The 27,589-nt window shown below is 42.3% G+C and overlaps 1 protein-coding gene across 7 annotated transcripts in view; it reads left to right on the forward strand.

Annotated features, from left to right (window-relative positions):
* Positions 1-27,589, forward strand: part of PDE7B (phosphodiesterase 7B) — a 262,403-nt gene that overhangs the window by 220,257 nt on the left and 14,557 nt on the right. For 6 of the 7 annotated variants that reach the window (XM_014573966.4, XM_075924239.2, XM_075924240.2 and 3 more), the window contains 6 exons: positions 4,058-4,209; positions 5,870-5,933; positions 8,395-8,490; positions 10,494-10,594; positions 11,609-11,740; positions 26,070-26,161. In XM_014573966.4, the coding sequence (XP_014429452.1) occupies positions 4,058-4,209; positions 5,870-5,933; positions 8,395-8,490; positions 10,494-10,594; positions 11,609-11,740; positions 26,070-26,161 (637 nt within the window). The remainder of the gene's footprint in view (positions 1-4,057; positions 4,210-5,869; positions 5,934-8,394; positions 8,491-10,493; positions 10,595-11,608; positions 11,741-26,069; positions 26,162-27,589) is intronic. The other variant, XM_075924238.2, reaches the window with a different exon arrangement.

Consider the following 27,589-nt stretch of genomic DNA (forward strand, 5'->3'; position numbering starts at 1 on the left):
CCTTCACAGCCACATAATGTCAATATTTTCCTTTTTTCCAAGCCAGCTGTTCACAGAACAAACTAATGCTCATAACCATATGGTTGCAGTGCAAAGAAACCTGCATAAATACATTAGGAACTGAGTCCTTTGTGAATTATAACTAATTTTAATCTAAGTACAAACAGAGAGCAAGAGCCCCTTATGTTTTAAAATCCTCATGTGATCTATTTCACAGTCTTTGCACCTGTTAAATTCCATAAGTGAAAACAAAAAAATCGTATAATCAGTATAACCTCCATTAACTTATGTAAGACCATCATCCTTAACTCAGACTGGTTATAGGGGCACATAGACAGGTCATAGTCATTTGCACAACTGGTGAACTGTAACCAAGATTTTTAGCCTTAAATCTGAATGCCTTCACTTTTGCTATGTAGCTCTTCATGTTGTTTTAAGCATCATTTTGTCCCTCAGTTTCATTAGATTTCTTTTTGGCTTAGAAGTGAACCAAAGAAAGTAAATGAAACTGACATAGATTAAACCAAAGAGGCCAAAATGTTCAAATCTTGGCTCTCTCAGATCATGCCTATCCATGAGCATGCAAATGTAGGCCTTGGACTCCATGTTAAAGAATACACGTTTGAAAATTCAGCTCATGGCATGGATTAAAAATTATAGATTCCTTCTTATTAAAATGGAAATATATTCAGGTAGGATTTATGGATTATTGTAGATACATTTTCTCATAATTCGTTGTAATAGAATATGCTTCTGGAGCAGAAAGGCATTCTCTCAGGGATGCAAACTGCCACCCATGTTCCCTTAAAACTCCTACTGAAAGCCATAAATGTTCTACACATGCCATAATGTGGCTCACATTGCCAAGTGGCAATGAATGTGAATAAAATTGTCCTGAATATTAAGAAAGCATTCATGATTCACAGTGCTTCACTCCGATGTGTTTTCTTTAGTATACTTATCTATATTGCAGACGTACCTACCCTTATTTTCTGTGGCTGCCACTGCTAATCCAAAGGATAATGGACTCTCTCAAATCAAACCTCATTGCTGCTGTGATACCACTTCCCTCACACTCTCCATATCAGTTTCTCTGCTCTGGCATTCCAGGACTGACAAGGCATAGAGTTGACTTCTGAAGCAAAATTAAAAGGAAGGAAGGTGACAATTTCACAATCACTTGCATTTAAAGTAAAGGTCAAACGGAGATCTGGTTGAAAGGAGTTTTGGAACTGCTAGCTTTAATGGACAAACTGATGTTTCTGTGCCTGTAAACGTGAGCTGAGATTGAGATAGTAACTCAATCTAGGCAAAAATGGGAATAGAGAAATTGGAGATGGAAAGAAGAAGAGACTGAGGAAGGATTTAAGCCTAAATTAAATCCTGGAATTAAGCTCCTCTCCCCCTTTTTTGTGTGTGTGTATTTAGAAACTGAGCTCTGGACTCCAACAACTTATCAAAAACCACAATATAAAAGAAATCCACAACCAGTCTTCAGCTCCTCCCACATGCTATTCTCTTTCCCAAGAACTGCTGTGGCTTTCAATAACCATATCCCCAACAGGCAGTGTTTAAAAAAGTAAAGAGAAAAAACGTGAAATGACTAATTTTTAAATGAGCAATAGAATTTGGACAGATACTGGTGAATCGAAGTGAAAAGCGTTAACTATCATTGCTGCTACAATAATGCTGTTACTTTTTGCTCTTTTGACAAGTTGGGGTTTCCAGTTGCACTTAAACTACAGTGACTTTGCAATTCCATATTTTGGAACAACTCCCTGTACAGCAGAATGGTATGACTTAGGGATTCAGCAACTCATACTCAATGCCCTCAGCAAAATATATTTTTTCTTTGCTCATTTTCTGCCCTTCAGTAGTCCTGAGGTTTGGTGGCTATTGAATCACATGAGAAGGAAATTCTACCCAGGAAACACTCAAAATGTAAATTTTAACAACATTCCTGGCATTTAAGCCAACACACACCTATAAAATTTGTCTTTCCTTTGCAGCGCCAATGCAGACTTTATAAGATTAGTATCTAAAGACCGCTCCAGAAAGTGCCAGAAAGTGTTTAATTTATGTTTTTAATGTTCATAAACATGGAAAAGATCAAATTTGAATTTGACAGTAGAACTAATGCTCAGCACAAATAGCAAAATATGGCAAGATATGCCCTGAACATACATGTCTTCTAAAATCTTCTCTACATAAAAAATTCAGTGATGTACAGTGCATCTGTTTAACTCAGATAATGATGGGCTTGCCCTAAACAGCACACTCAGTTTTCAGCAAATGCCTTGTAAACCCCATCTTTAAAAAAAAAAAAATAAACCTCACCTCTAACTACTATATATTTTTTTTTTTTGGCCTTTCAACTTATAGTGACTACAGAGGGAAACACTGAAACTGATTAAACAAATACAAAGTGCTATTAAATGCACAAATTAAAGAACTTTAATTTCTCTAATAGAAAACTTGGCTGTTACTCCTAACTATAGGGTCAAATAAATGCCAAACAATGGTCTCTCCCTTATGAAAACAATTTCACTTTTCTTTTCAAATGTATCCATACATGAAATTCTAGAGACACAAAATCATTCTGGTAGTCAATAGAGAGCTGCTGCACAACCTGAACAAGGTATACCTCCTTTTATATGTTCCCTGACATCAGTTCAATTTTTTCTATTCTTAATTTAACTTTAATTTAGCATCATTGCCCAGGGATTGGTTATTGGGAAACACCAAACAATTTGACAGAGTAGGCAGCCAATTTTAACTTTTTCAGCAAAAATGGGTCATGCACTAGATTTTGTGCTCTGAAAAGTCCCATACATGGGCTTTAGGTTGCTAATGAAACTGTGCTTCTTCTGGTAATGTATCATTATAGTGATCTCCAACATATTGTATTACAAAGGTTATACACAAAAATATCACCATCATAGCCTGGGAACTCATTAAGAAGTAATGCTGAATTTTCATAAGCACCAGCTTCTGGGTGCATATAGTGAAGAGCATGCGATCTTGTTACAGATCATAACAACTGAACTCTGATGATTCACAATGGACATGTTAGGGTCACACATCTTACTATGGGGATGGCATGGAGGCTAATGGCTCTGGTTCACTTACTGTTTACCAATGAAGAGTACTGTTCATGCTCATACGCTACCCACGAGGGAAAGAGAAGAATTGAATTTTTGGAAAACCACACACAATATCACATAAAATCCGAGGAAGATGTCATTAAAGAGGATAGTCTTGTAGCCATGTTCATCCTAGGATATGAAAGATGCAAGGTGGATGAGTTAATATTTTTTTATTGAGCCAATTTCTGTTTATGAAAAAGACAAACTCTTGAGCTCCACAGAGCTCTGTCCCTGCTTAAAAGCTTGTCTCTTTCACCAACAGAAGTTGATCCAATAAAAGATATTATCTCACCACCTGGCCTCTCTCATTGAAGAGGTCATTATTAGGCTGATCTAACATTAGACCCCAAACTGGGTGCAAAAGGTTTCCCAGCAAATGTGGGAATAGCAGGGAGGGAAGAGCAACAAACAGGTGCTCCAGCTGGAAGATTCAGAAACTTAACATGGAGATCTTTTGATTTCTGAATACAACACATTCTGGTTTCAGTTCTGTTAAGAAAGAGATCAAGTAGACCAGAGTTTCAGACGGTCACATTTCCAAATTGCAAAGTATAATTTCATTGTAATCCAAAGGGATTTAGAAGCATGAATCATCAACTAAAGCTAGGAATGTCATCATCACTGATTTCCTGAGGTTTACCTCACAGCGTTAAAAAAGTTGGGAAGGTAATACACCTACACTTCAGTTATTTCTAAAGCTGAAGTATAGCTTGTGAATGCACACTCTTAAGAGAGATATTTTATTGCTGCATCTGATCTACAAAGAATGTCACTGTAAGAGTACTGTTTTCTTGTGAGTCCAAGAGAAGACTTACAACATTATGAAATTTTCAACATTTTCTTTTTAAACAATGGAGAAAATTGTCCTTGAGCTCCAGCATGATGATTTTTGTACTTACAACTTTTCACAGATACAACACATTCAGGGGAAATTGGCACCAAGAAAAAAGTGAAAAGACTGTTAAGCTTTCAGAGATATTTCCATGCATCCAGGCTACTGCGTGGAATTGTACCACAAGCTTCTCTGTACTTACTGGATGAAGACTACCTTGGACAAGCAAGGGTAAGAAACATCCTCAATACTTGGAAATATCTTGCTGAAGAACTTCATTTTATAACTTGTTCTTCTGAAAAACAAATGGGTAGATGAAATGGCTATAATTACTCACTCTAATATTGCCCCCCCAAACACATGTACTGTACTTTCTGCCATGGGTCTTATGCTCATAGCATTAAGGAATGAATATTAGAGTGCCAAAAAATTTCTAGACCTGATGCCAAAGTTTCAAACTTAACCAAAACAAACTACAATCTGGAATTATTAAGTGATGAACATACATTGTATGCCTGAAGTATCCCTAAGTTAGTTATAAATGTAAGCTGATATAAAACTTTACGTAGGATTTATTTCATCCAAGGAAATGCAGCCATCTGTGCAGAAACTATTTAACAATCCATAGTTAACACAGTTTAGGCTAGAAAGTGAAGAATGCTAATTGGAACTACAAAGGAACTCATAGTAGGCAATATAATTACCTGATCTTCAACTCTTACTCACACTGAGTAGCGTTTTATCCTATGATTAGTTCTGTTGATGCCAGTTCATTAGTCATATGTGTAAGCATTACTCAGTGCAAGAAAGGGTATCAAATTGAAGCCTCCATTTGGGAACTTGGACTGTGTTAAGTGCTGAAGGAATAACATGACAACATAGAATTCGCCATATAAATTAATCCAGGTTCTGAATCCTGAATACACCTAGTCCAATGGTTCTCAAACTGTGGGTCAAGACCCCAAAGTGGGTTGTGATCCCATTTTAATGGCGTCATCAGGAATGATGTTAGATTTGCTAGGACCCCAGACCAAAGCTGAAGTCCAAGACATTCTCCAGGGCTGCAGCCTGAGCCCTACTACCTGGGGCCAAAAACCCATGGTTTCAGCTGGTGGGACTCAGGTTACAGTCCCCCCACCTGGGGCTGAAGCCTTTGCACTTCAGCTTAGCTTCGTTTCCTCCCCTCCTCCCTGCCTGGTTGCCTAGGCTTGGACAGGCTCAGTCTTCAGTCTCCTCTTTTGGGGTATTGTAGTAAGTTGTTGTCAGAAGCGGGGAGTCAGTGCAATGAAGTTTGAGACCCCCTCACCTACCTTTTGTGTACTGCTGTCAATGCTGGGGTGTCACTGAGACTCCTCTCTGACTGCATACACTTCATACTAGCTGCAGCATGAAAGGAAAGGTTATTCCTGGTCCAAATAGTACAGCTACATTTTTAAGAGGTCACATTTCTTCACAGGCACTAAGATAAAATGCAAGAATCTAGCCTCCAAGAGAACTCACATTGTACAACCTATTTTGAAAAATACAGAGCTAGTTTGGGGCAATAAGGGAAAGGTGCAAAAAGCTGTACAGTGACCAAGCATTTGGCAAAATATTTTCTTTTATTTTTCACATGTTCTTTTTACTTCATTTTGAATATATTTTACAGGGTCTCATTTACTGTCTTGTCAAATAAAAGAGCAAGAGGGTTTCTCACCCAGTGGAATAAAACTTGGCTCTTGAAGGCAGAGACATTGTTATTTTAATCCAATTTCAAAAGCATCTGTATCGCTCTCATGAGGATAATTTTGAAGCTGTAACAACTATTCCTATGATTACTTAATGTACAGTAATAATTATTTAAATCTGCTTCACAGCCTGACATAACAGTTATTTTACTTTTCATTTTCAGCACATGCTATCCAAAGTGGGAATGTGGGATTTTGACATTTTCTTGTTTGACCGTTTGACAAATGGTAAGTCATAAAAAGTAAAAACAAACAACAACAAAAACAAAACTTTTTTTTTTTTGTCATATGACCCCTCTCAGTTACTCCAGGAATTCATAATTATTTTGCTAGACTTTCCCTGTTCAAACATTTAAATGGGACTTGTAGGGACTTCAGCTCCTTACAAGTTCACATCATTGAATATTTTCAGGACATTCACACAATTGTGTTATGTTTACATGTATCCTGTATCTATACATTTAATTTCTTTATATTTGTCATGGCCACCTTTTATTTATGTATTGTAAAATGATAATTACTAACATTTAAATGGTACCCGCCACCATGTAAAATCCACAAGTTCTTAAAAATCTGTGGCTTATTTCATCTCATTACAATGTGCACTGACCCTGTACCACCCCCCACCTACACTGGGATCATCCTGCACTGATTTTTTTAAGTCCAGACTCCATCAGAAACAATTTTTTATTACTATGACATGTTTTTGTCTGAATTATGCTTTACATATATTATCTGTCAGGATAGGATATTAATTCTTCTCTCGTTCAATAATGCCATAATTATGAATTGTCCATAAAATGTGTGCGCGCTAAGGTCTATATTTGATTCTACACAAATGAATCTAGGCAATGAACTAACATGGATCAGTTAAGAGTAGAAGAGGCATTCAGACCCCATGGGTGAGGACCACCCTATCCCTTCCACATGGCTAAATGAGAGGAATTTCCCTATTAGATCCCAGGTAGACTGGCATTAAAGGCAAAGACAAAGTGTGGAAAAGGTTGGGGTCCACTGATTTAGAGGATTACTTATTAGCTCTCTGATTGGCAGTACTGTAGAAATTATGAGGAACAGTGTGCAAATGACAAAGAAAGCAAAAATGTAATTCCACTGGTTTATTATATTCCTGTGCTTCCATTGTATAGCACAATAGCTGAAGAATCAAGGAAATGTCTTTCTGTACTTTTACCTATAATCTGTTTCCTCTTCATATGTTCATTATCCTTCAACCTTGAATCACATACAGAGAGAAAGGACTCCCTTTAAACCTTTCCTTACATTATTGTACTTTTATATAATTTAAATTTTCTTTCAGTTCCGTGAACATGGGTTATTATAAAGTTACACATACTCTTCCTAAATAGCTTGTCAATACGAATACCAATTTAGGGTTCAATTTGCCACTATTACCTGTGCTGAACTTTTAATGAAGTTAGTGTGAATTTAAGGGAAAACTAAGTCCTTGCTAGGTTGAAATGCATTTTCTATTGCATAAGACTGCATCATTGTAGTCAGATCCAATTACAGCCGTGTGCTGAATTGGATGCATGGATTTTTCATGTTTGCACAATCATTGATTAAATTAAAAAGTTCAACTACTTGCAAACTGCTGACTTCTCAGTACTTTGTTTGGCTTTCAAGACTGATTAGCTTTGGCCATGTACTTAAATAATTGAAATGGGCTGACACTATAATTAGGGCTTTTAATATTAGGTTCTGACTGATCTATACCAATAAAACACTCATAATTTAAAAAAAAAATGAAATTGACGGTTATCCAATGAGCACTGGAGAAACATCAGAAATGGTTCATATTGATTTCATTCCTTTTCCAGTGAAGTTTGTTTATATAGGCACCCTGTTTATTTATATCTATGGGCTGGTCTAACAGAACAGCACATTAACATGCTGCATATTAAATTGGTCCACGTGGATTGCGCTGGTGTACACTATAGGTCCCCCAGTGTACTTTATGTAGTGCTGTTTGAAACAATACTACCTGCTTGTACAAATAGAGAGCCTCCAAATCCTGATTTTAGACATTTATATAGAATTCAAAAGTTGCTAAAATAAATGCTGAAAAGTGAAATTAATAAACCCTGAGAAACAAGAAGCAATGAACTAAATATAGTTCATTGGAGGCACTGCTAAATTCAAGCGTTAAAAACATTCATTTAATCTTCTGCATAAATTCCTGGAGTGGCCCTTGTTCCTTCCTAGTAGGTCTTTTCTGGACACTGCTTTGTGAATTCAGTATGTTTATAATATGAAAATAGGAAACTGATTTCCTGTACACTATAAACTACATACAAGAAAGAATATATCTAAAGCTGAATTCCAGTACCATTTTCCATACAGGACATACATTGTGATGAGTAACTTGACTCGGATACACAAAGTTACTCATGGGCATAAATTTGCATTGCCAACGCAGCAGGACTGTCCTGAAGTCTCCAAGAACTTTAAATTAACCTTTAATTAAAGATTATTTCATGTGATGAAACCTCCAGGAATATGTCCAACCAAAATTAACAACCCTAGCGTAAATGTTGGCAGGATAAGTTCTCAAGAGATTGAATCAGTTCAGATCATTAGAAAATAAGCAAGATCTTGCTTGTATACCATTGTCACTGAGTTATTTATCAGCTCTTAAAAGAAGTTAACAAGTGTTCTTCTACAATTTCAGGAAACAGCCTGGTAACATTGCTGTGCCACCTCTTCAATGTGCATGGGCTTGTTCACCATTTCCAGTTAGACATGGTTACATTACATAGGTTTTTAGGTAAGTCCTTTCTTTAATGCTATCGTCAGAGGCATTTTACAGCTTAGGCAGGACACAAAGCATGGTGTGGTCTTGCTCCAATGATATTTTATTATATTGCTGACATTTGCATACAATTATATTCTTGCATATATTAGCAATTGAACATTTCTGTAAAATACACTAGCCTACTTTACAAGAAGTAAAGATTCAGACCAATTGAAGTCAATGGTGAGATTTCAGTGGACTTTGTACTGGCTCTAAACCGGTCTTTCAACAGACCAGAAAAAGCTAAACTGCTGATTTAAAAAAAATAATCAATCACTTATACTGAGCCACACACAGACTGGGGAGGCCCAACAGACAGACAGACAGACAGACAGACAGACACACACAGTTGAGTAAATCCAAACACATCTCAGTGGAAAAGGAACTGTAGTACAGCGTTATTTTAATGATTTATAGAGAAGCTAAGAGCCTATTTACAAACTTTAACTAATTATATAACTGGATAGCACTGATAAAAGCCACTGCTGCTGCCACCTCTGCCAACAGAAATATTAGCCCCCATGTTGTCAGGCTATCAAAGAAAAGAGAAAGCCAAAGACAAATAACTCCATGCATTGCATTCTGCGAAAGAGAGATGTTAAAGGCAGTATCCTGCCAGTGAGAAAGCACCATTCCTGGAAAGTGCAAACTTTGCAACAAACAGAAGTGTACCCCAAACACCAGAGTAACTCATCCTATTTTAACTGTCATGACTGATAGTACAGGGCAAGAAGCAGCCTCTCAGGTCACTCAATCTGAACTTATACAGGTCTTAAAGAATTACTGTCCACACCTTCCGTTGATTTATATATTTGATATATAGACATGCTGTGCTAGCTGGAAAAAAACTCTATTGAAATAGTATATACACACACCAGTAATTGTCTCTTGGAACTAGTATAAAAGACCAACAACAATAATTACAACTAAAGCCTTATGCCAGAAGGAATTACGAGTGAGTGATTTTCTCTTTTGTGCCACATGCACATCCTCAGTTATTAGCCTCATGTGTGGTGTGTCTATCCCAATCAGAACAATATTATATTCAGACCTTCTAGCATTTAATAGGGAAGTCTCATGCTTGAGATTTCTTATCTCCCTTAATACATTTTGGAGATTTGATTGACAGGAAAGCCATTCAATAGTAATGAGTGAATACCACTGCAATTTTGCTTCTATCCCCTCTTCCTAATTAACAGGACATTGTCTTCAGAAAGGAGGGTGATGCGTGGGCAATGTTACCATACAACCTTTGCATATAGAATGCCAACGTCATTTTGTCCTAGGATGGTACAGTGGATTGCCTGGCGGTAGAATGTGCTGCCACATAGCACAACTAAATTCCAAGAGAAAACCTCAGTAATTTCTTGTGTCAACAGGAATTGAGAGAAGGCTGTAAATAAAGTCAGACCTCAATCTTCCAGGTGGAAAGTTAGCTTTTCCAGCACTGAAAACTAAAACAAAAGGGACTGGGATTTTAAAATGAAAACATTCCAGGAATGTTCACTTGGATATTTCTGAGACCCTGCCTGAACGATGTGAACACTTCTTTGATCATGGATAATCAGTCAAGTAATAAGCTCCCACACACCTCCCACCCCAAATGTGAAATAGGTACTGCCTTAATGACATATTACTCACGTATTGACAGCGGCCTAAAATAATTACACTATAGTGTGTTTGATTTTACTTCACTTGCTCCCACCCTTATTTTACTTCTAAATGAGAGCTTTCACTAGGGCAAGAAAAGCTTGATTTATGAACTAGGAGCAGGATCCTCTAGGGCCTCACAAATCCTTTCAGGCAATTTTTTTTCTTCCAAAGGTATCTTAGTAAGAATGCCAAGCTATGCAAGCGGTCTAAGTAAAGAAAATCCCCAGGCCACTGAGCATAACACCAATTCTTGTTTTAACCCTAGTTTCCAAGAACAATCATGGTGTTGGGACATGTAATCTTTTCTCTGTTTTGTTGTCTAGTTATGGTTCAAGAAGATTATCATAACCAAAACCCATACCACAACGCTGTCCACGCTGCTGACGTCACTCAAGCTATGCACTGCTATCTAAAGGAGCCCAAGGTAATAACAAATAAAAACAACAGGACTTTGCACTGACTGAGCTTTTCATAGAAGAGTATCAAATCACAGTACTGGATTGATAAAATAGCTATTGTGTAGGTGGGGTTGAGCCACTTAAACTCACCCTGACTCAAGCTTATGGGCTACTCACTGTAGCAAAATCAGAAACAGTCCAATGGCCTGATTCTGATCTCATTTGAATTGGTGTAACCAAAGGGCAATTTTGTGAAAGTCAATGGAGTGTTACCAATGTTAGCTAGGAATACGTGAGAGTGGAATCAAGCCCTATGTTTTATCAGTCGCAGTCCTCTACACTAACCACAAGACCCTGCTGCCTCTAACTGCACGGAATAGCTGACATCTGGAGTCTGCAGGGCACATCATTTGTTTCTCATTGCAGAGTACTTTATTCAAATCAGAACACATTTATCATTATAACAGTAATAAATAACTAGCGCTCGGCAACAGAAAGGCTTGGGGGCTTCTTCCAAATCTGAATGAAAGTGATCTTCCACTCTGCTTCTGAATAATGTGAAAATATTTCACAAAGGATTGAGGCCAACATTTTCAAATGTGGGTGTCTGACAGTAGCTAAATCAGGTCTGTTATTTAGGTGTCTGAATCTGGATTGAGATGCCTACCATTAAGCAACCAACTTTGAACATTTTGGCCTTTGCACACTGAGAGTACAGTGCTGTACTAGTACTGTAAAGTACCACAAACATTTTTGTAGAAACTACCCCAAGGTTTTTGTAACCTGTTCATTGCTCACGGCAACATAAAAACTATTATAATGAGTCAGCATATAGCCTGATTGATCGTTTTGAGAGCTACACACATGCAATGAACTCAAAAGTGTCAGACCTGTAGATGGTAGTGTATAAATAGTTCTCAGATGATAGCACTGCAAACTGAACTATAGAACCAAACAATTACACAGTGTAGCAGTTGCTTTGATCTTCTCACTAGAAGAATTGTTTGTGATAATATTGTGGTCAATTTTGTGTGGTCTAGCTTGCCAGCTTCCTCACCCCTCTGGACATTATGCTTGGACTGCTAGCTGCTGCAGCTCATGATGTAGACCATCCTGGGGTCAACCAACCATTTTTGATCAAAACCAACCACCACCTTGCCAGCTTATACCAGGTGAGATTGTGCTTGCGGAGTTTGGTAGAGTGGAAAGGATTAAGACAAACCTGAGGCATTGCTGCAATGCCTTTTTAGGTTGAAGCTATGGTTTCAAGTCTAGTTGAGTTACAGTAGTTACAAGTTTGACAATTTCAGCATAGAACCTCGGTACACATTTGTTTGCAATGCAAAACTACCACTGCCCCTGAGCAACAGGGTGCATATACCAATGTCTGGTCAGGACAATATTAGCATTGAAAAGGCAGCAAGGATGGGAAGATTTCTGAAGGGGATAGGCTGGGCAGGCCTGCTGATGGGGGGAGGGGGAGGGGAAGGAGATGGTGGCAAGAGAGGCAATTCAAAAGGGCCTGTGGCTCCAGGCTGCCATTACTGTGGCAGCAGTGATGGCCAGAGCCATAGACTTTTTAAATTGCTGCTGGAGCGCCAGGCAGTGCGTTCTGGGCAGCACTAAGGGCAGGGAGAAGAGTGCAGCATAGTCCCAACAATGCTGAGGGCTGACTGCCTCACCTTCTGCTTTAGGCCCTGCCCCTTCCAGGAGCGTGGAGCCACCAACCACCTTACCTGGGGGGCCCAGCCATTCTGTTGGCTACCCTGGGCTGGGCTAATATGTGGATTTGTGGATTGCAATCAACAGTTTTCTAAAAATTCCTTCCCAGTCCTACATATGGTGATTAGTGAGAGCAAGAACCAATCAGCTAGGCAACTGAGAGAGAGAATGCTTGGTGCAGCCCAGAGCATTGGCCCTCTCCTTCCAGTGTCTCATCTCCAGCTGTGATCAGCTCTGATGCTTCAGAGGAAGGAGACCAAAAACAAACACACAGAGAATACATTGGAGGTAGGGGAAAAGAAAATCCCTTCCTGGCCCTTGCAGGAGACCAGCTGAAGGCCTGAAGCATGTTATTTTAGGAACATAGCATATATACCAAAGGGATCCTCAGGACTGCTGAGCACTGCTCCCAATATCACAGGCAACTTTGTCATACAGTCCTACTCATAAATGTGTCCAACTCTTGCTTAACACTAATTAAGTTATAAATCCATATTATTTATGTGCATATATATCTATATCTATATGTACTGTATCTGTATCATGCACCCGACATAAATCCATGTATGTCTATATGCGTGTTTGGAAGTCAGCTTTGACTACTGAACTTAACTTTGAGAAGCAGCACGTGGCATTAGAAAATCTTGACACTAAGCAGGAATAAGTGGAGTTAGGATCAGGGAACTGATGTGCTTACTTTGGGGCTTTTCAATCCAAGAAACATAAAAATGTATGTTATGCACTGATCGTGATCCATGGCCTTCAAAATTCAGATAGTGAACATGGACCTGTCAAAAAAAATCTGGTCTATTGGTGATGAATAGAATTCTTTAAACCATATGCACTTTGAGGAGAAGGGATGCTAAAGGCAATGTTCCTTTCTGAATACACTGAGCATGATTACAGCACGGTCCTGTTTTAATACTTTGTTGACTACTTAGAGAGGAAGATTCTCTCTTCCTCCTCGCCAGCATCCCCCTCATCTGCCCTTCCCCTACATAGACACTTTGGTTTGACAGATAAGATGGTGATTGTGTAACAGTTCAACTGTCCTTCTACTCTGAGATAAAGGAACAGACGGGGCCATGTGAGCCAAGGTCAGAACAGTGTGGTGTTCGCAAAGCTATGACTTTGTGACTGGCTTAACTTGCTGAGTCAGTTTACGACAAATTATATCCAAACAGCAACCACAGCTAGGTTCTGCCTACATTATTTTGCTCTGGTCTCCTCTAAATGTCAGTGCAATTAGATTGGAGTGGAGAGGAGGGAAACCAAGTAGTAGTGGAAGGCAGAGTTAGGATCCATGAAAAGAGAAGTGGGGAAGATCCATCTCATACAAACCCTGACAACAGAAAAATGATGATTTTTTTTTTTCAACTGTCTACTTAATATCCATTCTTCCTCACTTCCTGGTAGATTTTAGTTTACCTGTGCACTACCAAGTTGCAGCCAGAAATAGGAGTCTTTTTACAGCGAATCCCTTCTCACAGAGAAGCTCATTCTCATGTCATTCATAGCCCAGATTTATGGTTTTGAGGGATGTGGGTAGCTCACGATTTTTTACATCACTGAATCTTCTGAGGTTTGGCCATTAGAAACATCAGTGGCATGCTCTTGACAGCTTCGCCGCCGCCACTGTCCCCCCCTCCTCCTGCCCCGAAAGAACATCCTTTTCTACTTCTTTTGGGACTAAGGAACAACATATTTTTGGCCATTAGTAATCTCATTACGATAGAGTACTCTGTATGGCAACTGTGCCAATCCATACCATGGGTATTAGGCACTAAACATAATGAAAGCTTCCTATAGCCAGCCATAAATATGTCTCTGTCTACTAGCAGTTCAAATAAAGGGATAAGCTTCCTCTAGACCAGAAGCTAATTGTTAAGAAACAAACTGGTTTGCAATTCACACTGGCCCACCACGTCCTAGCCCTCTCCCTGTTTGGTTTATATCCTCACTAGCTAAAGCAACCTAATACCTGTTGGCAATAAGCCTTAATAAGTCAGCGGAAGGGGCCTTGGTGGAAAGCTGACAATTCTAAGTGGTAGCAGCAGCTGTCTGGTTTCTAGATGCTTGCACTTAATGCTAGAGATGTATGGCTTCATGCTCAGCTGTCACTTGATAACCTGATCTTTCTTTATTTGTCCAGAGTGAACTTAAAAGATGGGGGGACAGAAGGAGAAGGGGTGAAGCAAGAGACTAAGAGCTTTTATGTAATCTTTCTGTATTGCTTCACTCAACTCCCTGTCCTGCTTCTTTTATCTGTAGCCCCTCCTCACTCAGACCTTTGATACCACTTTTGCCACATTCCTCCTCTTCTCTCCCTCCCCACAAGCCCCCCCCCCCGCCCACAGCATCTCTCCTCCACCACTCTTCTCGTCTCTCCTCTCTTCCATTCCTCTCCCCCATGGGGGCCAGAGGGTGGCAACAAATAACAGTCAGGGGGAGGTCTTGTGGGGAGGAGGGTAAAGGAGAGAAGGCAGGGAGAGGAAGAGGCGGAATGCAGCCAAAGCCACCATAGCCCAGGCATCCAACGGCCTCCCTGATCTATTGTACCCGCTGCACATGCACAAGCAGAAATGTACAGAACTGAAAATATACAATCATCGTTTTCTAGTAGGAACTAAGTAATTATTATTTATTGAACTTTTATAGCAGCTTTCTTGAAAGTATCTCAGGGTACTTTTTGACATTAATTAATCAAACCCTATCTCTTTCCCTGAATATAAAGAAACATATCTCAGTTTTAGTAAGACCAAAAAAAAAATAGAGCAATGATGCAAAGAATGAGTTAGAAGAGTAAATTCAGAGAATGTGAAAGAAGTAAGAGAAAAATAGATAATGTAAGGATCTAGTTGGACCTGTTTTTCCATATATTATCCTCCCCTCTCAGATCTTCAGTAACATGGTCTACCCCATTTTTTCCTTTCCTTGTTGGTTACTAGCAATGTTTCTGCTTTTTTTCCCATGAATCTGCAGAATAAACGTTGTTGTGTGTACCAATATGGAGGTGATGTGGAATGGGCTGAGGGGTTCAGAGTGTGGGAAGGGCCTCAGGGCTGGGGCAGAGGACTGGAGTAAAAGGGGTGGCAGCTCTGGCTGGGGGTGTTGGCTCTGGGATGGGGCTGAGGGACTCAATGTGTGGAAGGTACAGGTCTGGGTACTGGAGCCAGCAGAGAGGCAACTCTTCCTGCCATGACAGGTCCGGGGCTGCGGATGCAGGAGAGGTGTCTCTTCCCAGTCACAGCAGCTATGGGATAGGTGAGAGCACCTCTCCACACTGAGACAGCTCTGGGGCTGGGGGGGGGGGGGGGGGAGAAGGCATTTTTCCCCACCACAGCCCTGAGTGAATGTGCAGCCCTTGACAGGTTGCTGCACGGCCACACAGCTTAAGGGAACGTAGGATACTAGTTATTAATAAATGGTGTGTCAAAGAAACAGTATAACAGACCTTGTAGGATGCAATAAGCATTTATCATGGATGTCTCCTCAGCAGCAAGACTGCTTGATGATAAGATAGCTCTGAGAAGAATTGCTGTTATATTTTATACTGTCACCATCCACCATCTTATGGTCTGTGTCTGTTGAGGGCAGATCGGAGGCATCTTGATCTTTCATTATTTTATCGTTTATATTGTGGCAGTGTCTAGTCAGGATTCCACGTGCTAGGTCCTCTTCAAACACATACCATGAGACAGTTCCTGCTTCAAAGAGCTAACACACTATTTGTTGTATGATTCTGCAGGTACATTACACTTTGAGCACTTATTCCAGTTTGTATATTTCCTTCTAACCTAAAACTCATTGGTCACCAGGACACACTGAAAGAAAATATCAATTATAGGAGGACCTGGCAGAAAAACTGATAATTAAAGGTTGCCTGGCACTTCCCATTCGAAGACGCTGATTTCAATAGCTTATAACTTTGGTTGGACTGAAATTTTTCATGACAGGTGTCTGCTTTCAGTTGAAACAGTTCAGGATTTCTGAGAATGAGATTGAAGGAAAAATACATTGCTCTGACCCTTATTAAAAAACTTACAACCAGTTAATAGAGACATTCTAGCGCTTTTATGCTTTGCAGCGATTACTTGAAATTTGGCAGGCTGTTGCCAGGGTTTCCGCTCCTCACCTTTAAATTGAAGATCTCATCTCCTCATTTCACAGGAGTATTGTGAAGATAAAGTCATTAATGTTTACGAAGCACTGCAATACTTTAGTGAGTAGTACTATTCTAGCCGCCCCGCGACAGTTACTAGGGAAGGGCCACGGACTGCTAATTGAGGAGGGGGTGTTGTTTGGAGGAGGGGCTGAGGCCAGCACAGCATCAGCTGCTGGGGGCCACCCTGGGACTGCGGCTGGGGAGATGGGCAAGAGACCACTGCTTTTGGGTGGGGGCCGGGGCCAGCACAGCATCAGCTGCCAGTGGCCACCAAGCAGCAGCTGCACTGACCACATTCGGGACAGCTGCCAGGAGCAAGGGGCTGCTGCTTAGGGGAGAGCCAGGTGGGCTGCTGCTCGGGAAGAGGCTGGAGCCAGCACAGTACCAGTTGCTGCTCTGGGGCCGTTGCCCAGGGCCACAAAGCAGTAACTGATCTGGTCATCACCTGAGATTGCTACTGGGGAGAGGCCCAGGGGCCGCTGCTTGTAGAAGCCATTGCTGGGGGGGGGGGGGACTGGGGAGTGGCACCACTTGGCAGGACCACCAAGCAGCGGCTGTTCTGTCTACTCCCAGGACTGCTACTGTCGGGGGTGGGGGGGAGGGAAGAACCGCTGCTTGGGGAGGGTCAAGTGGGCCACTGTTTAGAAGGGGGGCCAGCACAGCACCAGCTGCCACCCTGAGACTGCTGCTGGGAGGCTCACTAAGCAACAGCTGCTATGGTTGCCCCCTAGGACTATCACTGGGGGGCAGAGGCTGGTGCTCAGGGAGGGTGGGGGCACTCTGGAGGACTGTTGCTCGGGGGATCAGGGCCAAAGGCCGCAGCTGCTGGGGGGGGGGAGGGATGTCACCAAATGGCAGGTCTCCAACTGCTCCTGGGACCACTACCCGGGGGGGAGGAGGGGCAGGCAGTGTGGCACCACTGTTGGGGGACCACCCCAGGAGCACTGCCAGGCGCTACTGAGCAACGGCTACTCCAGCCACCCCAGGACTTTTGGGGATGGCTGTGGGGCAAAGGGATGCGGTCAAGACACCACCAGCTGCTGGGGGGTACCAAGCAGCAGCTGCTCCTGCCATCTCAGACCTGCTGCTGGGCAGGAGACTAGGAATCACTGCTGAGGGAGCCATTATCCAGGGAGCCATTATTCAGGGAGACCAGGGAAAAGGCCAGCGTAGCACCAGATGCCAAGAGCCACCCCAGGGCCACTGCCGGGGGCAGTCAAGCAGCAGCCCCTTTGGCCACCCTGGGACTCCTCATGGGAGAACCAGAGCCAGCAAAACACCAGCTGCTGCTTGAGAAAATAAATGCAAAGTAACGCACATGGGAAAACGTACAACATAAGGTAGTGCTATATACTCTTCATAACACAAGAACTAGGGGTTACCAAATGAAATTAATAGGCAGCAGGTTTAAAACAAACAAACAAAGGAAGTATTCTTCATGCAACACGCAGTCAACCCATGGAACTCCTTGCCAGAGGATGCTGTGAAGGCCAAGACTATAACAGGACTCAAAAAATAGCTAGTTAAATTCATGGAGGATAGGTCCATCAATGGCTGTTAGCCAGGATGGACAAGGATGGTGTCCTTAGCCTCTGTTTGTCAGAAGCTGGGAATGGGAGATGGGAGAGGGATCACTTGATGATTAACGGTTCTATTCATTTCTTCTGAGGCACCTGGTATTGGCAACTGTCGGGAAACAGGGAACTGGGTTAGACTGACCTTTGGTCTGACCCTGTATGGCCGTTCTTATGGTGCTAGCTGCTTGGTTTCCCTGAGTAGTGGCCAGTGTGGCTGTCCCCAGGGCCAACTGAACCACTGGCCCCAAAGTCAGCAGCTTGGGCGGCCCTGGGTGTCGGCCACACTTGCCTCTGCAGAAGACAAGGAGGTGGTGGAAAGTCACAGAATCTGTGACATCTGTAACCCCCATGCCAGACACGGAATCGTACTATGAACTCTGTGAGCAAGGTCACACCAGTAAGGATGGAGCAGCACATTCTTTAAAATGTCAAACTATTTAAAACAGGCCTGTCTGGCTTAAAACCAGACGTACAGCCTTTCTGAATGGGAAGGTGGGTCCCAGGCACTAGGTGGGTCCCAGCTGGTCTTGAACATAGATTATATTTCCACTGCCCCCCACTTCACTCAATGCAAAGGATTGACGGAACTCAGTAAGTGGGCAATATTTCTTTTTGTCATCATCATTTGGCTACCACAGACAGAAACCAAAGCAACCACAAAGGGTGGCACTACAGCTTGCTTACTGCTCACCACCCAAAGCCTGCACTGAATGCAGGAGCTGGGTAGTGCCATGTAACGTAGAGATGCTTTCCTCTCTCTCTTCTCTCCCAACTGAGGGGCAAACACATCTCTCCCTGCCAGAGGCACAATGTTTGGTAGTTATTATTTAGCTATAAGCCCAACCCCACCTCTTTGTTTGGGCACCAGATGCCACAGTTATAACGTGCCTTGCTACATAGTATGCAGTGCTTATAGGAGTCTCATGTGTTCTGTTAGGAATATTATGGGACTGGGGTTTTTGTTCCTTCATATTATAAATCCAGGACCCATTGGGCATCTTGGCAGCAATTCACCCTGAAGGGCTTGTGCAAAGACTGGGCCTCCTCTCCTTGTGTTCCACAGAGATACGTGGAATGCAAGCTGCCCAGAGCTTTATACCCTGTGGCTACGTCTACATTGGCAAGATTTTGCACAAATACTTTTAACGCAAGAGTTTTTGCGTTAAAGTATTTGCGCAAGAGAGCATCTACACTGGCATGTGCCTTTGCGCAAGAGATGTGCTTTTGCGCAAAAGCATCCATGTCAGTGTAGACGCTCTCTTGCACAAGAAAGCTCCGATGGCCATGTTAGCCATCGGGCTTTCTTGCGCACAAAATTAACGTTGCCTGTCTACACTGGCCTCTTGCGCAAGAACAGTTGCGCAAGAGGGCTTATCCCTCAGCGGGAGCATCATAGTTCTTATGCAAGAAGCACTGATTTCATATATTAGAACGTCAGTGTTCTTGCGCAAGAACTCCCCGCCAGTGTAGACAGGCAGCATGTTTTTGTGCAAAAGCAGACACTTTTGTGCAAAATCATGCCAATGTAGACACAGCCTGTGTGCTACAGAGGGCAGCATAGCTCCTGGGTTAGGGGACTCAAAATGATGCACACCTGTAGCCCTATGCCCCCACCCAAGCACTTGGGAGGTGTAGAGGATGCTATTCCAGCTCACAGTATGCAGTAGCTGCTGGGAGCAACACTGCAGATTTGTAGAGCCCTGCATTTGTTTCCTCGTCTGTATCCACAAAAATGAGCCAGGAATATCCATAGCTGCAAATACAGATATGAAGCAGATATCCATGAATTTGCAGAGTTCTACAGATCTTCACCCTGTCTCTCAGCTGGGGGGGTGGTTTTGCTCTTCACCTCCTTCTCTGCCTTTGTGTGCTTGAAATGAATTTCACATACTAAAAGCCAAACACTCAGTAAACTAGATTGTTGCATAAGTAACCATGATAGAGGTGGCAGGAGTAGACTGAGATAGGGAGTCTGCCTGGCTGGGAGCTGAACTGGATATTACAGAGAGAGTAGAACTGGAAATAGGGCAGGTGACGAGACTGGGAGTAGCTGGGCAAGAAAAAAAAAGTCTCGAGCCTTGAAGGTCAGATCCAGGCAAGCTGAGGGCTGCATTTGGCCCCTGGGCCTTAGGTTCCCCACCCCTGAGCTATACAATATGAAGTACAGGGTCAAATCAGATCCTAGACTTCTCAAACCGGGCACCTACAATGAATGACTACTTTGAACTTCAATCTCTCTGTACTTCAGTTCCCCACCTGAAAAACATGGATAAAGCCACCTCTTCATGTGACAGGAGTGTTGTCTAGATAGACAGCACTCCAAAACTTTGGTGAAGTGCACAAGAGAAAAGTCTATGACCAGATTAATGATTCTATCTTCAGAGCTGGATTTGAACACTGTACAGTAATTAAGGTCTAGGGTCATGCACGGAACAATGAAGAGAAAACAAAACACTGAATAGCTGTTCATTAAATGAACACTATCCATTACGTATTTAATGTATTTATATAGTGTCAAAGAAGTAAGATAAAAGAGGTGTAAATAAGCATCCCAAGGAGCCTAATTCCCTGTAAGCTGTGTGGCTACACAGCAACATATTTAGTGCTATGCAGGTCGCAAAGAACCTGCCTGACCCAGAACTGCCATGGCTGGGAGAGGGGCACCTCCCCCAACTCAAACCCAGCCCTGGCCCAGATGTGCCGCTGCCAAGGAAGAGAGGCCTGTCCCCTGTCCGCAGCCCAGGTGCTAGTGCTGTGGGGAGAGTTGCCAGGAATCCTACCTAGATAGCCCCAGGGCAGGCTGCACTCCAAACCCCTCAGCTCTGGTTCCACCCCAGATCCCACACCCTCAGCCGTCCTCACCCACCCACACTCCAGACCTCTGCCTTGCCCCAAGCTCCTCATTCCTGGCTCCACGCCACAGTCTGCATCCCCAGCCAGAACCCTTCAAGCCCCTGCACTCTAACCCTCTGCCAGCCCTGAGCCCCTTTCTGCATTCCAAGTCCTTGACCCCACTTTATTAGGTGTGCCAGTACGAAGGACATCACTTCCATAATGTGTCACACACCACTTCCATACTGGTGCACATAACAAAATTCACTCCACACATGTGGGAAAAAGTTAGAGGGAACACTGCTCAGGAGCACTGTACAACAAATTAAGAACAGTCATTTAAATTCCAGCAACATGAAAAAAACCAATTGCCCTGAAATTACCTCATTTCCTCCATGATTGCATGTGTCTTGTCCATCCAGGTGCGATCCTTTTCACGCATCTTTGTTTTATGCTTCAGGATGTGTTCCCTCCCAATGCTTTCTGTAGGAGTCATGTGGGTAGAATGCCATGCTTCCTGCCAGGATGTGTGCACTCCAAGCACATTCCCAGAACAGCCTCTCTGAAGCTATAAACAAACAGCTTCTTGCAGTTACGCTTTATCTCCATTTGACTCTATTTCTCACTGTCTCCATAAAATCCCTACCCAAAAGATGTCTGAATTCTCTCTTACCTAAATGACCCCAAGGGCACTGTGTTAATTCCATCATAACCTTCGCGACTGACTAAATCACTAGCTAGAGACTACAGAAATTATCAATCTGGTGCTGTCCAGGGAAGCTGATGGAAAGTCTAAGGATAAAGTAATATTTAATATAGTGTAGCCAGCCAGAGACCCCAGCCAATAGGACCAGAAGCAGATAAAGCAGGGACCTTTGGACACTCCATTCAAAACTGCAGAATGTTCTCTCTCCCTGCCTTGTGCTGACTGATAGTTTGCTCCATCCAACTCTTCCAGTCCCTCCTCAGTGTCTCATCACTTCAGCTTCATTCCACATCTTTCCTTCCTACAGTCCTCCTCAGCCCCATCCTTCCCATGCTTTTCCTTTTTTTCCTCTAGTTACCTGATCCCCTCCTAGCTAACCAAAAACAAACAAAATTGTTGTGGCCTTTGTTACACTATCCACATTGCTTGTTTGTTTTCACCATTCCTCCATCTTGATTTGTCTATTTAGACAACATTGCCTCATTGTTTCTCTGTATTCCCCAGCTGGTCTGTCTGTACCCCATCTGTTGGTCTCTGGTCTTAGACTTAGGCTGTAAATTGTTTGAGGCAGGGACTGTCTTTTTGTTTTCTGTGTTTATAAAACACTTAGCTCAGTGAGGTTCTGACCCATGACTAGGGATCCTCAGCATTATGTTAATACAAATAAATAATACTAGTAATAGACAATGTTGTTAGACTGTGTCAAAATCAACCAGGCTTCTGTAAAGAAAATGAGTGTGTCTAAGAAGTAAAAGGTAATAAACGATGGTGACCCAGTGAACATCATTTAGATTGATTTTCTAAAACCTTGTAATAAGGTACCTTTTTGCGGACTCTGAAAGAAAACAACTAGGCATGGAGCAAGGGGAAAATCTTATCAGGGAAAGGGCCTAACAGAGAGCCACGTAGAAGGCCTGTGCAGTGGCATCCACAACAGGTCTGCAAAATGGACTTTAAGAGACTATAAATCTCATCCTGGCCAATGAAGATCTGGCCTCAGAAGAACTTCTTTGTCACCGGATTACAGCAATGCAATGCACCTTGGCATGAAACCTTCAGCACTTGGGAAATTCCAACTAGTACAAAATACTGCAGCGCATCTGTTCAGCCATACCAGCCACCATGAACAAGTTCAAGGTTTTAGTCCTTACCTTGAAAGCAGTCCATGGCCTGGGCACAGGTTACCCAAAACACCATCCAGAGCTCCAAGACGAAGACTGTGATTGATAACGTTGCTCCTCTGACACAATGGAACACTCAACAATGAGAGTAAAGCTTGTCTGTGGGGGGGGGGGGTCAAAACTCTTCTCCAGGGGTGGCCTGAGACTGTGGAATGAACTCTCTCAAGAACTGCGGTCAATCCATCACTGGGAATTAGGCAGTGAAAGCAGACAAAACAGGTGAAAATTCATGACACAGCCTTCCCAAAACTGCCTTTACATCTGACTGCAAAGGCTGGGACCGCCGCTGGGGAAGGCTGGGGCTGTGGCATGGCAGCATGGCTCAGCAGCCTGGCTTCCCCAGTCGCCACAGAGGGCCAGTCCAGGGCCACAGCCATGAAGGAGCGGGCTGGCTCTGGAGTGGAGGGGGACTGCCTCAGGCCGAAGGGGCAACACTGGGGCTTGGCTTTCACATGGGCAGCATGTGAAAATGCCTGCTTAGACACAATTATTTTGATTAGTCAAAATTATAGGACTATATGAGACAGTCCTGATGTATTTAAAAACATTAGGCAATTGGGTTGCAGAAGTGGATTAAATTTAATTTAGCTAAATCAACAGTAAGGCATATCAAAAGTAATCTGAACTTTGCAGTACAAGTCATACTCCCCAAATCAGAGATAGCCTCAGAGGAATAAGACTTGAAAGCCATTACAGATGTCTCAATTAAGATATCTTCTGAGTGTGAAGTGATTATTTTAAAAATCAGATATTGTTGCATTAAAAAGACATAGAATTCAATCAGAACACATTAAATAAACACATCAAGTAATTGTCTTTCCTCCATATTTGTACTAGCAATTTTGAATTTTGTTCCATTATTTCCTGTGCTATCAGTTTCTATTTCATCCTCCTCCAAAGCTCTTTGTGATTTTTTGTGGCCATCTGACACTGACAGTTTGTCAAAGAGAGGTTTATGAAAACCTGGAGTTAAGATAATAAAGTCCTAAAGAGTCTCCAAGATTCAGCGTCATGCTGTAAGACTGAGTTCACAATGGTGTTAAATATTAAAGTTTAGTTTGGAAAGCAAGATTTGTTTCTCTAGATCAGCTTTAACATGAAGAAGGCATGTCTAGCCTTCAGTATTTTGACTTTAATGTCATCATCTGTTCCACCTGTTGTACTTACAGTCCTGCTAAAATATGTGAAATATTAAGCCTTTTCTACGCCAGTCCTGGAAAGTGTTGTTAGTCTTTTTTATTGCCTTGGGACTCAGGGTTTTAGTTTTCTCCATGTTGATTTTCAACCCTGCTAATTGTACATAGGCCTGGAGATTTTTTTGCATGCTTTGTATTGAATAGAAAGTTGAGGTCATCTATAAAGTCAAGGTCTTCTAAAACTTTTTTGTTAAAGTCCATTGTTTTGTCAGTTTCATTTTGAGTGACAACCTGTCTGGGAGCAGAGAAAAATGATGCTGACAAGGTATCTTGCCAATTTCACTTAGAGATTCTGTTTGCAAAGGAACGTCTCTTCTGCATGGGTACATCTACACTGCACAGCTATTACCAGAAGTATCCCAAAATAGCTGCCCCGCGTCTACACAAGCCGCCTGTTATTTTGAAATATTTTTCGAAATAACGGGCACGCTATTTCACCATCCCAGGAAACCTCGTTGCACCAGGGATAAGGGATGGCTTGAAATAGTGTGTTATTTCTAAATTTGGCGCTGTGTAAGTATGACAAATTTCAAAATAGATTCAAAATAAGATACGCAATTTGCATAGTACAAATTGCATATCTTATTTCAAGTTTAGGGTATTATGTAGACACACCCTACCAGACATATGGGCTGCCTAGCCTCAGGTGAGGTCTCCCGCAGTGGCTAGTACCAAATACTTCAGAGGGTGCAATAAGCTATACTAGGCAATAACTTGTCTACAAGGAAAGCTATTTTCCTGACTGTCAATAATTAAAATACTGCAGTGCATTTGTTCAGCCACACCAGCTACCTTGAGGTCTTAGTCCTTACCTTCCAAGCAGTCCTAAATCATGAGGGCTTATATCTCTTCCATAATTTTTCTTGGCTTGTTTTAATCCTTCCTTTATCATTTCTGGAGCTGTATCTTATCAATATGTATTTCCCATTTTAAAAACAGCTGCTGAGCTCTTGGCTTGAGTGATATTGTGACAATGGGTTCCACAGACAATGTATTGCAGAAGAAAGCATTTCCTTATTCCAGTTCCAAATATTGTTGCTTTTTAATTTCATTTCATATGTGGGAAAGAAAAGATGTGAGGACTATCTGAGCAGAACAAGATACTAGTGTAGAAAAGCAAGATCTAAGCAGAACAAGCTGGTAAATGCAATGTAACATGATGGATCATGATCTGAAAATTCCATGGGTGGAACCCTGCAGTATTTCCCATATGTATGACCTTGGGAAGATGGACAAAGATGTATATTAAACAAGGAAACTGGAAAGGGAGGCAACTTGTGGAATGAAAAAGAAGGAAAAGAGCAGGGGAAAAGAACAAAACAGAACAAAAGAACAAATAGAAGAAGACAGAACAAATACATCACTGTGAAAAAAAATTAACAGCTCATCTGTATTGTTTGTTTCTTTGCAGCTGCTTCATAAACAAAAGTTATTGTGATTTTTTAGGAGTCCCCTTAGTACACCAAGGTTGCAAAAATAATATAGAGTGTTTGAAGTACTTACCAGTAGGAAGACTTCTGACTTTAGGCATGACCTGATTGCTGAGGACTGACATAGACATAGCATTTAAGTTAGGTAGGTACTTATTGGGATTTTGGGGGGTTTGGCTGCAGTGTCAGGTCTGATCCATTGGTAATGCCAGGAAACCGGATTACAATAATTAAAGATATAGAAAACATGAACTGTGAGGAAAGACTGAAAGAATTGGGTTGGTTTAGTTTGGAAAAGCAAAGACTGAGAGGGTGTTAAAAGGAGGAGAGAGAAGAATTATTCTCCTTAATTTCTGATGATAGAAGAAGCAATGGGCTTAAATTGCAGCAAGGGAGGTTTAGGTTGGACATTAGGAAAAACTTCCTGACGGGGGCGTTAAGCACTGGAATAAATTGCCTAGGGAGGTTATAGAATCTCCATCACTTAAGAGCAGGTAAAAGACAGACATCGGTCAGGAATGATTTAGGTGGTGTTTGGTCCTGTCAATGACCTCTCAAGGTCCCTTCCAGTTCTAGTATTCTGAGATTCTAGATGGATCAATTATAAGAATTGGTAAACCTTACACATCTCTTTTAAGTGTAAGAAATCTGCCTGCTATGTCTTTTTATTTACTTACCTCCTTCCTCCTCAGAATGTCTCTGTGTTAGAAAATCATCACTGGAGATCCACAATAGGCATGCTGCGAGAATCAAGGCTCCTTGCCCATCTACCAAAGGAAATGACGTAAGTACCACCCACATGAAATATGCTGATAAATTCTATGGAAAACAAACCAATAGCCAATTTTATTGCTTGATTTAAAAACAAGCAGAGAGGCCAAAGGCTGCTTGTAGGCTGAGCTAGTGTCTCACCTGTTCCTGAAGCTGATGCAAAGCACATTGGCTTGGCAGTGTTGGGGATGCACCTGACCTGGGACTTCACTAGGAATCCCAGTGCTGAGAAGGAACCGATCATCAAGCTTTATTTACACCATATCAATTAAACCTGCTCTGAGTTAGTATTAATAATGGTAGCTAGTTTCATCCCTAATATAAATATGCTCAGATGTCTATCACTCAGATCAGACAGATTCAAACTCAGATGTGTGCTTCAGATCTGACAGACTCAGCAGAGTGAGAACTCAGCAGAAAGAACAGAAACTGAATGTAGGAGGAGATGACAGAAGTGTGTTGGGCTTTTTGCTGCAGTTGTGTGTACAATCCTTTGGAAATGGATGGAGACAAATTTCTTTAGACAACCCCTCAAGCAGCTCTCTAATACTAAGTTTTAATCACTGATGACTTGGGCAGAAAGCAAACAGATTATCTAGTGAGGACAGGCTTTCTATTTCATTAGTAATCTCCTAAATCATTCAATCGCCTTCTTCTCAGTCTCTCTCTAAAGAAATAATGTGCAATGCCTTGACATTTGTGTGGCTGCCAGTCTAAAATACTATGACAGTTATCAGGGCCATCTCTAGGGGAACACAGGGCCTGGGACAATCCCCCCTGTGGTGTCCCAGGCCTGGGGCCCAGAGCAACCCCCCCACCATAGGCCTTACCTACACCCTGCCTCTATTCCACCCCACCACTCACTCCTTCCACCAGGCTCCACCCCTGCTCCATCCTTTGTCCCTCCTGCAGCAATGCGAGCCAGGGGATTACAGGAGCCTAGTGTGTCAGAAGAAGGGGTCACCCCCACCACCACACTCACTGCAGTGGCAGGAGCCAGAGAAACACGCAGCCTGCTCTGCCCTGCTATACCACCTTCTCAACATGCTGAACCATGCCTCTCCATGGTGATGAGAAGCAGAACACTGTAGGGCTGAGGTGCTCTGCTTCCCACTGCCACAGAGAAGCCAAATGCAGCAGGCCGAGAGAGCCTCCTGCCACCGCAGTAAGTGCGAGGGGGAGGAGAGCAACTCCTGCACCAGGCCTCCCCTCCATAAAATAGTTGAGGCAGCTGCTATGGGCCCTCAAAAGCATGGGGTCTCAGGCAGTTACCCCAAACCAGCCTATGGACAGGATGGCTCTGACATTTATTTTTCTAGATGCGTTTTGTGCCCACCTAATGACACCTGAGGCTGTTTAGTTTTCATTCTTCACAATACCTCGTGGAAGCTCCCTAGGCCATTTACAGCAGTATGATTATTCTGCCACACTGCCTATTCCA

Source organism: Pelodiscus sinensis, chromosome 3 (genome assembly GCF_052426305.1).
Source record: "Pelodiscus sinensis isolate ZL-2025 chromosome 3, ASM5242630v1, whole genome shotgun sequence".
In the NCBI taxonomy this organism is placed as follows: Eukaryota; Metazoa; Chordata; order Testudines; family Trionychidae; genus Pelodiscus; species Pelodiscus sinensis.